The following is a 16,588-nucleotide window of genomic DNA, read 5'->3' as shown; positions in this document are numbered from 1 at the left end:
GAATGCATTCTTCCAGCTCTCTCAAGAGCTACAGGAGCTTTTGTATACAAGACAGCTTCAGCATCCTGACCTGTGTTGCGCCATCCCCTATCCCCCTACACGCACCAGGCTGCTTCAGCAAGTGCATATGTGTCCACATATGTAAAGGCTTAGGTGAATCTGACTGTAAACAAGTTAAAAGAGTTACACTGTTATATTTTTGTTATCATCTTTTGTTAGCAATGTACAGACGCCCAGATTATGTTTACAAATCAATGTTTTCAAATGACCAAGTTTCCTACAAAAGTATAGTTTATGCAGTGTTGATAAAATAACTCTCTGTGTCAAAAATGTTCTATTATGGTTTTGGAAATTGGAGAACTAAATTTCTCCACTGGCTGAGAAGATCTTTTACCAGTAATGTGCCCGTCCCACTTATTTCTATCTTGATTTATTGTAGCAAACGTGTGCCTTCTAACCAGCGTAGCACCCTCGTCTTCTGTGTCAACCTAGCCTGCTCCAGAGTTTGCCGTGTGTGCTCTTTTATCTAAGCTAGAGTAGCCATAGACATGGATGTGCGAGTGTCCCTGTGGTGGGATATGGACGCCTTTGGGTCTATGAACAACAGCAGCATAGTTGCATCATATGGAAATGCAAGCTAATGCAGTCATTATGAAAATCAGTGTGGAGGCTCCTCAAGAAATTAGAAGTTAAAAATAGATACCCACATCTCTTGAACTGTTGCTTGGATTGTTTCTGTCTCTGGGTACAATTTAAAGCGTAACCAATTGCTTCCGGATTGCTGTGTAATTTGACTGACAGCACAGTATCTTCCCTCCTTTCTGTTGATTCTCAGTGAGGATTAACAGGCTATTTTTCCAAGGGAGTTATTTGTGGCTGTGATGCCTGGCATAGTCTGCACCATACACTGCGCTTTGTATATGCCCGTAATACTTGTGTTAATAAAAGCTGCCAGGTCTGCCACTCCTGGTGGGTTTTGAACCCTGCTTATCATCTGTGTGGGACATGTGGTTTTACGGCTATTCCTCAATAATAATAACCTGCTCAATTACGTTCTTGCATAATTTCCCACTTCTTAACAAAAATGGAAGGTAGAGGGAAAAGATCATTTAAAAATTACATTGTGGAAAAACTAGAATTAAAGTCATTGAATATTATTTATATGTGTGTATGTTGTGTTTTGTGTTGTGTATGCGTGTATGCATGTTTTTGTGGGTATGCTCGCTCATTGGGTGTCTGTTGGGAGATCAGAGATTGAAGTCTGGATGTTTTCCTTTATTGTTTCTCTGCCGGGTTTTTTTGGTTTTTTTTTTTTTTTTTTTTTTTTGGCAGAATCTCTCACTGAACCTGGAGCTTACAGCTTTAGCTAAATTGTCTGGCCAATTCTTTGCCCACAGTCCTCCTGCCTCTGCCCCTGAGTGCTGGGATAATAGGAGTATATTTCAAGCCTGGCTTAGCTCATGGATGCTGAGGATGCGAACTCAGGTCTTCATGAGTTTACTTTAACACTGCCTGAGCCCAAGAGTGAAATTATTCTTTGTTACTATTTTTTTTTACTAAAGAATTGAAAGAGGAACAAAATTGCTCAATAGAATCCTGCAGTCCTTTGAATGAGAGTGGTTCCCATAAGGCTCCCGTATCTGAATGTCTGTTCCCTAGGTGGTAGAACTATCTGGGAAGGTGTGCTCTTGTTGGAGGTGCTGTGCCACTGGAGCCTTACTGTTTGGGAGGTTTTGGTCAACAGCTGGTTGATTCTGTCAATTTTGGGCCTGTGACAAGGCAGTACATCTAAAAACAGGTCGCCTGTGGTTCACCTCATAGAATCTCGGAAGTCAAAAAAGATAGATCTTATAGGAAAGCATGCAACCACTACTTTACTAAACCAGCATAATCCCTAACTACATTCCAAATATTTGTCCCTGTGCCCACAGATAAGTATAGACCTTACCTTCATCAAGAAAACCCTGTTTGCTGAGGACAAAGACCATTAGAAAAAATAAACACAACCAGTCAACATGCAGAGCTGTGGCCCAGGCCCAATAGATGCTCTTACAAAGCAACTCCCACACTTAAGGTTGAGGGAACATTGTAGAAGGAGCAAAGAAAGCATAAGAACCAGAGGATAAGGGAGTTTGCTGTGAGCTTGTGTCTCCTATTAGTGCCAGAAGCTACACTTATAATGCCTCACCAACATGACAGTTTAAACATGAACTAAGCAAGGACAATAACAATAGACAACCAAAGTGCATGGGGGAAAAACAAGGCCTCAACCCTACACAAAACTCCCAGCAACCAAGGGATGCCAAGAGTGGGAGTCTTTACAGGGGAGAACACATCAGTTGGCCCCTGATACCAAATAGCCCTGAAAACATGTATGCAAGTAACCGTGTACAGACTGAGCAGGTTATAATTAGGAATATACATATGTATAACTGTATACATATATGCACATAAGAGCAATTTGTCGGGGGGGGGGAAGGCCATGAAATTTAAACGAGGGCAAGGAGGGCTTTATGAGAGAGCTCGGAGGGAGGAGAGGGAAGGGGGAAGGGTGTAATTATATTGTAATATCAAAAACCAGAAAAAATATTTTAAAAAGACTGGAAGATGTTGGTTCAAATACTCCCTACCAGAGCACACCCCCAATGACATGATACCTTACTAGATTCCACCTTAACAATCCTGTCCCCTGTCAAAACTGGGTAGGCTGGAGAGAAAGCCTGGAGCGCATGAATCTTTGGAGAAAACCCACCACGTCCTAACAGCCAGCATAGCTGGTATGACCCGGTACCAGGGCAAACATACCCCAGTCTGGACTGGAGCACTGAGGGGGTCAGGACAGTCAAGCTTGTGCACAGAGTAATCTTTGGCATCGTCCATCACCTGTTGCACTAACCTGATTCAATTTACCTGCATCGCATTTCCCAAAAGAGGGGGAATCCACCTGCAATGCTGGTGTGTTCATTGTCTTGCCCAGCGTCCTATTCGTGACTTCATCTTAGTTACTGGGAAAATAAATATGTTCTATGGTATTTTCCACATTGAATCACGCACACACCCAAGGTCTGTATGATGGAGGAAAGTCCCAACTTACTCCAGGAATATGTTTATATATATATATATATTTTTCGAGACAGGGTTTCTCCGTAGTTTTTTGGTGCCTGTCCTGGAACTAACTCTTGTAGACCAGGCTGGCCTCGAACTCACAGGGATCCGCTGCCTCTGCCTCCCTAGTGCTGGGATTAAAGGCGTGTGCCACCACGGCCCGGCTTCCATATTTCCTTTTTATAGTTTTATAAATGTTGTAAAAGAAAAAAAACCCAAGGTTAATGTTACTTACCAAAATTAGTACTATTAATTATTTAAAATTTTATTTTCCCAACTCTAAACTGCCAGTTATCAACATTTAAGTTCAGTTGTGCAAGTTTATATAAATTTATTGCTGGATAGTTTTCTCCCTGTATAATGTGGATTTCAATTGTTATTTCTTCTGTGCCTCCTCTCACCAAGGATAATTAAGATTTGACATTTTTGGAAGCTCGTAAGAAGTATTTAATGTCTGTTATTGAGGAAGTTCCTTATAAACTACTGCTCTGATTCCTTCATTTTTGTAAACATTCCCTCACAGATTCTGCAAAGAAAGGACCTTAAGCAGCTCTTAATAACAGCTATCATGATATAATGAACAATAAGTTCCCATGGTAAGAAAACTTAGGGATGTCTCACCCATCAAACAGTATAAAAAATAATTATTCAATCTTTGCATTATGGCTTTTTAAAATGAAACTAATTATATTTTTCACATTAAATCTCCATTCACTGTAATTGTTTCTCATCCTTAGCACTGTTAATGCTTTGGCTGCGAGATTCCTTCTTCCTGGGGACCTGTCCTGTACATTGAGAGATGCTCAGCATCCTCCCCCGCCTCTACCTCCTTGATGCCAGAAGTACATCCTGAGTTGTAACAATTCACATTGCCTCTGGATAGCTCAGGACATCTGTAACCATCCACAGCCATGGGTCAAAGGGTGAAAACAAAAACCAAAATCACTTTTAAGAGCTTCCGATACAAGGACTGTGAGAACTCGCACCAAAATATTTATCTTTGATGCGTTCTCAGAAACTATATCCTAATGTGTTAAACATCACCATCAAAAACAAATACGAGGTGTATTGTCCGCTCGTATTTGACCTTTTTAGTTAGCATATGGATATATGTGTATCATTGTGCTTTGCTGGCCTTTGCCTTCCCACCAGCTCTTGTCTGCCACCAGCCCCATAGTCCTCTTTCCTCCCCAGAGTGTCTTCCTTCTGTCTTTGTGTTAAACATACTGTTTTGTTCATTTATTTTTGTATTTGAGAGAAAGCATAACATATTTGTTTTTCTGAGTCTTATTTATTTTGCTATCCACAAATCACATGATCTCATTCTTCTTCATGGCTGAATATGGCTGGCTCTGTTGTGAAGATGCACCACGCTCTCTTCATCCACTCACAAATAGAACAGCTCCCCAAGAAAAGAAGATCCCCAACCCAGTCTGTGAACAGCTGATGGACAGTTGTTCCACATCTGGACTGCTGTGAACAGTGCACTGTAGCCATGGATGTGCAGATGCCATTGGGGGTATGCCAGCTTAGACTCCTTTGGTATAACATCAAGAAGTGAAAAAGTTGGATTGTGTGTGGTAGTTTAATATTTGGATTTTTGAGGAACCCAAGAATACTGATTCCTATCATGACTGACAGACTCACATTAACACCAGCAGTGGCTAAGGATTCTACCTTCTCTTGGTCCATATTTATTATTGCTGTTTTCCTTTATGGTAAATTCTGATTAGACTCTGACCAAAAAAAAATGTTGCAGTAAAACAACAACAGAAAACTTTTTTTTTAAGTTGCAAATATTGGAAGGAGGGCTGTTGGCAGTTTTATCTTGCCATTGTTAGTTTTTGTAGAAACTAAATTATACTTCCAAGACCTGAGTGCACCTGTTTTGCCTCTTGTCAAGACATTTTTATTGATGATAATTATTGCAGCTATCACATTTTTATGAAAGACATCAGGTGTTTTAGAATCTCCTAGAATGTCTGTCAGGATTGCCAAGAACCTTCTGATGAGACCCAAGTGAACTCTTCCTGTGATAAGGACCACCAAGGTGTTTGAGGGAAGGGTGGTCACAGTGACTAAGGCACACAGGGAAGTGTACTGGCTCTGGACTTGCAACTCAGTGTCTTCGACTTCTTTTGTGGTCAGACAAATTTAGGAAGGGGTGCATACCCTTGCTTTTCGGGATGTTCAAGTCACCAGAACAGCACAGTCCAGGAGAGCTGGTGCCTACTTCAACATGGAAAATTCTGAAAATCTTAGGAGTAAATACATAGTTTGTGCCCACTGGGCCAGGTACAGGGGACAAAAACAACCGCCAGGCTGTTTCCACCTTCACCTTGAATGGAGTATGAAATATCAGAGACAGGTAACATGTCAGCACAGGGGATGATTTTCCTCTGAAAAGAGCAGGCTACAGAAGATGATAATATTTTCCCTAAAATAGATGGCTAGCCCCCTATAAGAGAGTGGGTGTTTGGATTGTTTTATAGATTATGGAGAATAGAGAATCTTGTAAAGGATTGACTAACATCCCATACTAACTGCTCAGATTCATTTAATTAGAGTTCTTTGCAGCCTGGTGTACAAACAGACTGAGAGTCATTCGTGAACAAAGTACCACCTTAGGAAAAGGCAGTGCATCAAAATGAGCTTGATTGCTGAATACAGCGTGTTTCTCTTTTTAACTCTGACTTACTGAAAATTAACAGGCAGTCTTAAAATTTTAGCCATGTCGGAATACATTTATCTCAGTTTCAAGGTGCCTGACGTATCTTGGCGTGCAATTTTGCTTTCATGAAAGTATGAGTTAAAGCTGTCCCACTCAGAGCGTCCGGAATCCCGATGAACTCTTAATTAGGATGTGAAGGGTCCGTCAAAACTAGAGATTCTTTTCTGTGCTGAAAACTGACATGGCCAGGGTTAGAGACGTCCCAGTGGGTAAACACTCTTATCGTGTGTGCAAGATGAGTGGATGAATTTGAATCCCTCAAAGCCATGTGAAAGCTGGATGCACATCCTGACCATCGAGAGAGATGGGAAGTGGCGATGAGACCCCTGGGAAGCTTGCAGGAGAGCCACCCTGACATATGCAATGGCAAGCCAACCAACACAGAGATTCTGTCTCAAACAGGCGGAAGGTAAGGGCCAATACCAGGAGTTGTCTTCAGACCTTCAAATGCACACCCATTTTCATGCATACTAATGTGTGCATGGGCACACACACACACACACCACATGAGGGGGCAGCAATGCTACAGAACAGGTACTCAGCGTGGCATGATTTGTGAGGGAAACATTCTATTTCCCACTCAAACTGCGTGTTGCATGAAACCATCTAAAACCTGTTCAGATATTGTTGAATTTTAAAACCTAGCATGAGCTTCTCAAACAACCAAGCAGAATTATGAGTCTACTGTGGTATGGAGCCAGCCAGTTCTCACTACCTACCACATGCATGTTTTTTGTTTGAGGATTTGATTGGTAGACTGAGACCTGGTGGCCGCCTATGTGTGGACTGATGTTAGTCACCATGTCTTTCATCAGAATACTTTTTGAAGTTGTCCATTAGAAATTTTATGTAGTCATAGTATTTATAGCTTAGAGAAAAGGAAATAAGGCTTTATACAAGGAACTCGCTGCTGTGTGTTCCAAGAAATGCACTATGGGTCTGGGGAATATTGTGTTGTGCTTACAAAGCATGCACAAGGGGTTGATCCCTAGCACTAGAAAACCAGGCAAGAAAGGAAGGAAGAGGGAGGTAAAAGGAGAGAGGGAAATAAAAGGAAGACAGATACTATGACCCATTTTGATACACATGAAAATATGTACATAATGAATATAATTATATATGTTAATGTATACCATAAATGTTTATAGAAATAAAGCTTTCATGGAATGGACTTAAGCTTTTCCTTATTATTTAAACTGCCATCGAATATTTTCACTTCAATTATATTTCCTAAGAGGCTATAGAGATTACTAAACTGACTTCATGGTTCATAGACTGAATACACTGAGCTGAGCGGCCTGCCCATGTCCACTAGTGACTTACTGCAGCATCATTGTAAGTGGGACAGATACTTAAAACGATGCCGATCGTATTTGACCTCCCAGTTAATGTGAAGAATTATACATCCGGTGGTTCATTTGGTCAGGCCAATTTGCTGCGAAATGACCTTTCCTTAAATTGCATTTGCTGAAGGCATGACTAATAGTCCTTTATTGTATTAAAGGCTCAACAAAAATCAGTTGCTAGATGGATGGGCATGTTTTACTCTTTGACATTACATTATTTGAAATGTCAATAGCAATTTACCTTATGGTACCATAAATGGAGGAATTCATACTTGTAGGCTAGATTTTCTAGGAGCTAGTGCCACACCCTGGCTGTGTTGTTTCACATCTTTATATGTGTATATACACACACATGTATGTATATGTAGTGATATGTAAGTAAAGCCTTTATGTCTGGCTTTAAGCGACATATTTAGAAGCGTCTATGTGTCTGACTTGGATAGAAATGTTTCAGCAAAGCCTTTGCTATGTTTGAGTTAATCAATAGAGGCTAAGAATAGAGGTTCGTGTGTTTGGAGACCACTCGAATCTTGGAGAAAGATCTCTCTGGAGACTCTGCACTTGGTGCTGTGGGAGAGCTTGCAGCTGCCCTGACCTTGGTTCTAAGACACTCCTGGCAGCCCTGGCTAAACTCTCCCGGCAAGCCATGATCGAAAGGGACTAAGATCTGTGTGGGTTGTCTGCTTTCATGGGCAGCAAGAGCAAGATAACTTTGTTAGCTGGAACCTTTCCCAGCTTCACCTAACCTTTTGTGTTTGAATAAAGTAACTGGAGTGAGCTAGCTGGGTGTCAATGTTTTCCAAGAAAGCTGAACCCCTTTGCTTCGTCGGAAAATGAAGGCTTAGCATCTTGGTGAGCTTCTCTATGTACTGCGGCACCTATGACCCAACATCAAACAATATGTATATGTGTATATGCATATGTGTGTGTGTTTGTGTGTGATATGTGTATATGTGTGTATTATATATTATATATATTTGCATATGCATATATATTTGGATTTTCAAGGCAGGGTTTCTCTGTGTAGCCTTGGCTGTCCTGGAACTTGCTCTGTAAATCAAGTTGGACTCAAACTCACAGAGATCCTCCTGAGTGCTAGGATTAAAGGCGTGTGCCACCACCACCTGGCCTAAAACAATACATTTAAGATAATAGTTTGAAGCAAATATAAGTAATACTTTCTGAGGCAGTTGTTCCAAAATTTAGGGTCAAGATTTTTTTGAAATTAGAATGAAATCTATGATTTGCCTGCCAGAGTAGACAAATACTATCCCGGCCAGCAGGATACGAACGGTGGTCCCTGATAAACCTAGGGGAGAGGAATGGAGGGGCAAGAGACAAGGAAAATGGCAGCAAGACAGGATTTCTGATCAAACCACCGTTTATTATTCCTCAGAAGCTGTTATATAGCAGACGGGCAAGGGGGAGGGGAGATGTGTCAGGTCTGCTGGAATTCGAGTCCAGAAACATCCCTAGCTGATAAGTAAATACTGGAGGTCTGTGATTTTTGACTAACAAAGAAAATGCTAATGTTTTCTAAAAACCTGGTGCCTGCAGGTCTCACTAGGTTAACATCCTAGTTCCAGAACTTGCCTGCAAAGGTGAATATCTTACTTGTGAACTTAGATGGCTGTAAACAAAATGCAGATTTCAAAGTACAGGTCTTTGCTTCTGGCAAAATTTACTGTTATTGTTGTTGTAGTTGTTGTTGTTTTCGAGATGAGGTTTCTCTGTGTAGCTTTGGAGCTTCTCCTGGCACTGCCTCTATAGACCAGACTAGCCTCTGGTCTACAGGGATCCGCCTACCTCTGCCTCCTGAGTGCTGGGATTAAAGGCGAGTGTCACTACTGCCCAGCAAGTAGACAAATTTTTAATTGTGTGGTGTCAGCATGTGAGTCTTTCACTTGAATGGTTTACCCACTAGTCACACTATAGCTTCAAGTCAGTCAGAGGCTCTTACAAGTACCCTTATAAGGGGGATGGACAAAGCGCTCAGTGTTTAAGAATGCTTGCTGCTCTTCTAGAGAACCCTAGTTCAGTTGGAAGAACCTACATGGGTGGTTCACAAACACCTATAAATAACTCTAGTTCCAGGAGATCTGACACTCTATTCTGGCCTCTATGGGTACCCCCACGTATGTACAAGCACACACATACACAAATAAATATATATAGTAAAATATTTTTAAGACAGAGGAATGAACAAAATACCACACTTGGTACAAACCCTTATGTTTAGTCTCATTCAGCTGTCCTATCTCCTGGATAAAGATTAGAACTAATATAGGAGGTGAGCCTGTCCATATGTCTGCCAGCAAAGCACATCCGCCCTGCTGTGAGGGAGCAGGGACTAAAGATGGCAGATGGCCCCCTAGGGGTATTTACAGCAGAGCCCAAAGTTCCCACCAGTCATATGGATGAGACACATCACAGTGCTTCTCTTCGCTTTAATGAATCAATTAGGGTACTTATTTTAAAAACCACCAGAATGCTGTAACTTTTAATAATTATCACGTAGACTGTCCAGCCCTGAGCACAAACTCCATCTGAATTGCAAGCAAAGCTGTAAACCACATTAGTGGGGAACCACTGCCACCTTCTGCCCGCATAGCTTAATTGCAATTCCAAGTTTGGGCGAGACAGTAATGCACCTGTGTTCGCCAGGGACACTTACTAAAAAGTGATAGAAAATGCACCTCGCTTGCTGTGCCAGGGATGGGAGAGGATATGTCTTGCTACCGTTGGCCTTGCCCCCCCCCACCTCACCTTAGCTGTCCCAGGCCCAATCTCATGTGTTCTCTGCACCTCTTGGCAGGATCGGAGGCGCCATTCCTACTGTGTTCTCCTACTTCGCTGAAGTCCTAGCCCGGGAGAAGCGGGGTGAGCACCTCAGTTGGCTCTGCATGTTCTGGATGATCGGTGGAATCTACGCGTCAGCCATGGCCTGGGCCATCATCCCACACTACGGTAAGGGACCTGCCATGTTTCAGCTTCTCTCTCCATCCGCTTCCGCTCCACCCCGAGCTCTGGCTTGGGGACAGTACTGTCCTCGTCAGGTGTCTGCCACTCATAATGCTCTCCATGGGGAGGTCTGTACAAAGACGGTGTCAAATGGTCCTTTGGGCATGTGGATAGAAGAGGCAGGACTCCAGGGCTGGTCTTGCGCAGTGAGAGTCGGTGGTCACCCATCCTCCACTTTCCCCATAGCTGCGATTCCTTCAGGTTAACGTGTCTGACACTGTCTATCTAGGTTCAGAGTCAGGTCCCGCAGGTTGAGGATTCAATCCCGCACGACTGACCCGTTTCTGATGCTTCCGATGCCAGCTGAAAGCCCAGGCCTCCTCTGAGTGACCAACTAGAAGCTGGAGCTTTCCATAATCCTCCTCCTCATGTGCAGCTGATTTCTATAATGGCTCACAGATCTCAGGGAAATGCCTACCTCGAATTTCCCAATTTATTATCAAGGACGTTACAGAGGATACAAGTGAACTGCCAGATGCCGACATATGGGGAGAGCAAAGAACCACACCTCCTCCAGGTTCACCATTCTCCATGCGTTCAGCAGCAGGGAACTTCCAATCTCATAGTTCATGGTCAGTTAATAACCCAGGCTTTAACCAGAGGACGGGGTGCATAACTGTGGTATGTCTTTCTGGTGACCTACTCTACACAAGAGCACATCAAAACTAGGCTCATCTACACAAAGTCATCCCTATCTCCCAGATAACTCCAGAGGGTGAGGTCTCTTCTTCTGAGCTGAGAATGAAGTTCTGTCACAGTTGCTACCAGGAATCACAATAGTACAGTCAGGGTCAACATCTGCCACAGTTGCTACCAGGAATCACAGTAGTACAGCCAGGGTCAACATTTTTCTCTTCTGTCGCCCTCACTCTCGTGTATTTGCTGTAGCTGTCGAGCCTGACTTAGGGTTGAAGCCAGATTCCCACAGTTCAGGAGGGACACAGACACTCCATAGGGCATTATCCGGAGTGACCACATCAACCATCAACGGCGTTTATAGAGATGTGACCTCCCACCTCTCTCGAAACTGTCATACACTTCAGATGCACACAGGCGCCAGGTCTGTGTCAGCCAGGCCCTGTCTGTCTTCAGACAACTCAACGAGCAAGACTGCGCCTCACAGACCATGATCTGCAGCACATAAGTGCTGACACTGCCTAGCCAGCCTCCAGACCCTCTTGTCTGTTTCTCCTCAGCCATTGCCATGCCTGCTTCCATGAACAGTAAAGTCCCCATTCCGAGCAATACTCTCAGTCTCAGAAAACTCAAGTTTCAAGTTGCTTCATCTGTATACAAACAGTGAAGTACAGAAATCAACAGAACCCAAGAATCAAACTCAGTGTGCAGGAAGAAGGAAAACTAACTCCCCTTCCTTTTTCCCTCTCTTTCTCCCTCCCCCATCCTCCTCTCCCACCCCTTTGAACAAGCTAATGCTTGAAAAGTAGAAATATTATATAAATTCAAATTATGCGTGACTTCAGACTGGGGGACCAGGGATGTGTCTCAGTGGCAGAGTGCTTGTCGGACATATCCAAGGACCTGGATCCAGACTCCTGCATTGAAAAACAAACAAACAAAAACATGACCTACTCTTAGTTCTTAAAATCTGATAAACCAGGCCAAATTAGATTACTTTTTAAATGCAATTGCTTATTTTCTATTCTTATTTATTTTGAGAACAGTACAATTTCTCATGCTAAAGCATAATTTTGAGAGGTCTCCAGCACACAGAGACAGATGGGGGTATCCCAAGGTGCTGTTGTTTGCTTTGCCGTATTGAGTACAGATATTGGGTTGTCTCCGTCTTCCTTCTGATAAACCTAAAGAGTTATGTAAAGGCCAAAATCGTATTTAAAAACAAGAACAAAAATCAAGACAAGGATTGTCATGGTCTGTAGAGAGCTTCCCTTTGCCGAGTGCTGAAGTTGTGGATGACGTGCTAGCCCAAGTGGTTTCCACCTGATTCTGGGCCAAAGGTGCCTTCGTGTGGCCAGTTCCTCCAGAACTGTCTTCGGTCACCATCCAAGGAAGCAGAGATTGTCTCCTTCACCTGGGACCTCAGGACCTCAGCCACCCTCAGAACCTTAGATTGTAGAGCAGCATTGAGTCCAAGCCCCTCTCAGCTCAGATTAACATTGAAAAAATGTTAATTCTTTCATGAGAGGTTACTCTGTGAGAACTAGAGAAGGTGAAAAGGAAATGCAGACCTTCTGCCAAGTCCAGCCTTACTCGCCATGGTTCTCAGAGCTACTGCTGGTCCGCTCACACACAGCCTTTTTAGCCATTAGAGTAAGGTGCTTGGCACAGTGACTAAGCATATGTATTGCTTTTGCAAAGAACCTGAGTTCAGTTCCCAGTGCCCACATCAGACAGATTGCCACTGCCTGGTAACTCCAGCTGCAAGGGTAGCCAACATCTCTGGCCTCCATGGGCACTGGTGGCCCTCATGTGCACATACGCTCAGCACAAACAAACACATACAAGTAATTAAAAATAATAGAAATAAATCCTTAAAAAGTAAGGTGGTAAGGTGCCCTCTGGGTGGGCAAAATTATAGCCTCATTCATCATTTTTGCATGGGTTCCAGGCAGATTGCTCTCTCTCTCTCTCTCTCTCTCTCTCTCTCTCTCTCTCTCTCTCTCTCTCTCTGTCCCTCACTCACTCTCCTCTTTCTCTCTTCCCTTCCCTCCCTACCCTCTGCCCTCTGCTCCCACTTAATCCTCTCTAAGCCAGCCTTCTCCTTTGTCCTGTCCTCCTATGACACCTCCTTTCCTTGGCTATAGCCAAACCTCTCTGGAACTCCTTGGTTCCTTGGGTTTATTGCAGATCCCTTCCTGGCCCTCCCTTCCCATCATATCACTCAGGGGCTCATCTGCTGGTCATGCAGCCAAGGCCAGGTATTAACTTCTGCAAGCTGTTCATTGCTTTTCTTTTGCTTTCCCTGCTAAGGATTCAGCTCTTCTGATTTGCCCTTATACTTCCCTTTCTTGCAATTGTGCATGGCCTGATGGCCTGAGAACCTTTTTCTTTGCAGTGCATCGGTGCCTAATACCCAGGAATCAGCGTATGCAAGCTCTGCCATTTTAATATCAAAAAAGGACAAACTGATTCATCCACAACTAACCCACCTATCAAAACTAATCCATCTCTGGCTGTCATGGTAGAAGGTCACACATCACAAAGTCACTTGTGTAAAGTGAGAATGCAACAAGATGAAATGTCTGGGATGACTTTAATCTTGATGATGTGGCTGGAACCTTGAGAAGTAACGACCTGGGCAGTAAAGCAGTCACAGAATATTAAAATCTTGGGGCTAGATTTTCTTGAAGTCTTTCCATGGCCATAAGTTGGCCATGAGCCAACAACATATCACCTCAATCAGCCCTGTCTGCAGGTTAGAACCAGCGGGGGGAACCCTTGTGAAACACCCTTGCTGAAGTCACTGCTATGCTCTTGGATGGTAGAGTCTTGTTTGCTTTTGAAAATTTAAAATCCAGATGCTACTTTGATGAGGTATCTGCCAGTGAGTCTTCTGTCTGTCCTATGGGTGGGTTATTTCCAGTGCACTCCTTCCCAGAATCCCCTAGCCAGGTGCTTAATAATTGTCTACATCTATGGAAAATACACTCTTCTGGAAATGTTTTCAGTAAGCCTTCTACTTCCCGCAATCAAATCAGGTCCTCCAGGCTAAGGATTCAGTGCTGTCTTTATTCTTATTCTTTTTAGCATAAAGTAAGTATGACTGACAAATACAAATTATATATAGTTGATGTTCACAGCCTAACTCTGTATACATGCAAGATGGCTCAGCCAATAAAAACTCTTCTCATGATCTGAGTTAGACCCCTGAAGCCCACATAATGATAGGAGAGAATTGACCAAAGCTGTCATCTGAACTCAGTATGGACACCAAGGCACACACACATGTATACACATACACAACACAAAATAAATAAATAAAAGCAAAAATAGTTTTAAAGAAAATCAAGCATTAAATGTTTAGGGGGAAGCTTTATTTTCACTGGAAATTCTGTTTTGTATGAATGATCCAGAAGCCCATAGAAACAGGAGCAGGTCATTTGCTTCTCCTCCGCTTCTCCATCCTTTCTCACTGAGGAGATGTTTGAGGACTGCTGTTATTGGAGGGTTGTGTATGGATGCATTTGAGAACACAGCACAGTGACTTGAAGTTTGGTGTTGATATTCTCAAATGGAGGGAAAGTGTGGATAATCGGTTTCCACATTGTAGATATGCTTCTGGTGAATGAGTGCACACATTAGTGTGGCTCATGCACACACGGCCCTCTTGATGGCTTCTATGCCAGGTGCTTCTTTCCTGTCTACAGGACACAACCATCAGTAGGGAGCCTGAGCCTGATGTCACTGAGATGCAGTGGCTCCACACATGTCTCCAAGGCAAAACAGACCTTATGTTTGGTCCAAGGATTCTGAAAGGATTCTTGAGCAGTTAGATACACCACCAGAGGGTTTGATGGCTTCATGTCCTGGTGAGTTAAGACACGAGCTGCTAATGCTAGGAGCTAATGCTAGGAGCTAATGCTAGGAGCTAATGCTAGGAGCTAATGCTAGATAATGGGATCGGCCTAGTTTTTGTACCAGTATCAGATAATGATGGCATTTTCTCTCACATTATCAGTCTTTGGTAAAGTTGAAACTTTACCCAGAGATGGGTAGTTGCTAATATCTGAAGGTTTCCAGCATAAACTCTCACACCTATAATCCTAACACTAAGCAGGGCTGAGACAGTAGGATTTCCGTAAGTTCAAAACCCTCTGGGCTACATAGTACATTTCAGCACAGCTTGGGCTACACAATGAAGCCCTACCTTGATCTCCATTCCCTCTTCCTCCCCTTACCCCACCTTCCTCTGCCGGACCAGCTAACTAGGTGTAGGGAGTGTGACTATCCTGGGCACCCATTCTCAGTTTCTGATTTCAGTGGAAACTGGCTACCAGCACATAAAGGAACATGACAGCTTTCCCTCTGTTTCAGAAGCTGTTATTACCATGATTGTATATATCTGTGGACTACAATATTTATGTTGATATTGTTCATAACGATCATATAACTTCTGTTTCTTCCGTATTAATTCTGAGAATCAAACTCCAGTATGTATAGCAAACAACTCCTCTACCTACTAAGCCATCCCACCAGCCCCAGGTTGATTTTTGCCAGCACCTCTGAATCTCACAGTGACAAACGGGAACTGGCAGGTGGCTATTTGTAATGCTAATACCATTTTCTTAGATATAAACCCAGGAGAGGCTGGACCCTGTGTGCACCTAGTTTTATACCCTTGAGGCATATTCTTTAGATCTGACATTGTTTGTTTGCTTATCCATTTGCTGTTATATGTGTGTGCATGTGCACACACGTGTAGTACAGCACATGGGCGGAGCACAGGTGATAACTTACAGGAGCCTGCTCTCTGTTCCCACTATGTGGGTCATGGAGATGGAAACCAGGTCCGCAGGCTTGGTGGCAGGCATTCTTTACCAGCTGAGCCAACTACAACCCTCTTGAGGCATCTTTACACTGATGCCTGTGGTAGCCGTGCCACGCTAACAACATTCCTAACAACAGAGTTCAAGAGCTTGCTCTTTCTCTCCACCCTCGGCGGCGTGCATTGTCTGTTTTAGGGCAGCTGTTCTGGCTGAGATGGTGGTCTCCCACTGAACGTGGGTGGGACCAAGCAGCTTTTTCAGAAGCAGACACGGCTCCGATGGAAAAGCCCTCCCGACACTCCCCTGCTTCTCTCTCTCTCTCTCTCTCTCTCTCTCTCTCTCTCTCTCTCTCTCTCTCTCTCTCTCTCTCCCCACACTCTCCAGTAATGAGAGCACATCAGCCTTTAATGGAAACCCAATTACCTTCCGGGGAAAATGGGAGCAGGGCTGACTCATCACTCTGGTCCTCCCACCTGAAGCTTTCAGTGAGGTCCGGATGCAGAGGCTGCTGCTTCCCTGCAGTGCCGTCCACTCCATTACACTCCTGTCATTCTGCTTGACCATGCGTCAGATGAGGTGTACATCCCAGTGAGGAGCAAGGATGCTCAATCAACTAAGGGAGGGGATTTTCAGCATGAGGAGCCTTGTCCCTAAAAGCTCACTCACACGGTACTCAGCACCCAACACCCCCAGGCTGTGTCTGGCTCACCCTTTCACTGTGAGCATCATAGAACCAAACAGCACATCTATACGGCCCAAGTCCATCCTGTAAGCCACCCCCTTTCAGCCTCAGAGAGATGGTGGCCTGGAAAATACACATCTTTCCAATGTTGTCCAAATTACGCTGTGCTTGGATGAGATCAATACATCTCTCCCTTACTGTGGGGGAAAGAAGAGAAGACCACACTGATTAGGGGAGG

General features: G+C 43.7%; 1 protein-coding gene across 1 annotated transcript in view; it reads left to right on the top strand.

Annotated features, from left to right (window-relative positions):
* Sv2c (synaptic vesicle glycoprotein 2C) overlaps positions 1–16,588 on the top strand; it is a 195,194-nt gene that overhangs the window by 92,917 nt on the left and 85,689 nt on the right. Inside the window, exon 4 of the mRNA XM_087896799.1 lies at positions 9,998–10,149. Within this exon, the coding sequence (XP_087752925.1) occupies positions 9,998–10,149 (152 nt within the window). The remainder of the gene's footprint in view (positions 1–9,997; positions 10,150–16,588) is intronic.

The sequence above is a fragment of the Myodes glareolus genome, chromosome 15 (genome assembly GCF_982192425.1).
Source record: "Myodes glareolus chromosome 15, mMyoGla1.1, whole genome shotgun sequence".
Taxonomy (NCBI): Eukaryota; Metazoa; Chordata; class Mammalia; order Rodentia; family Cricetidae; genus Myodes; species Myodes glareolus.
The sequence above is the reverse complement of the archived record's forward strand: the minus strand, read 5'-3'. Positions and strand labels throughout refer to the sequence as shown.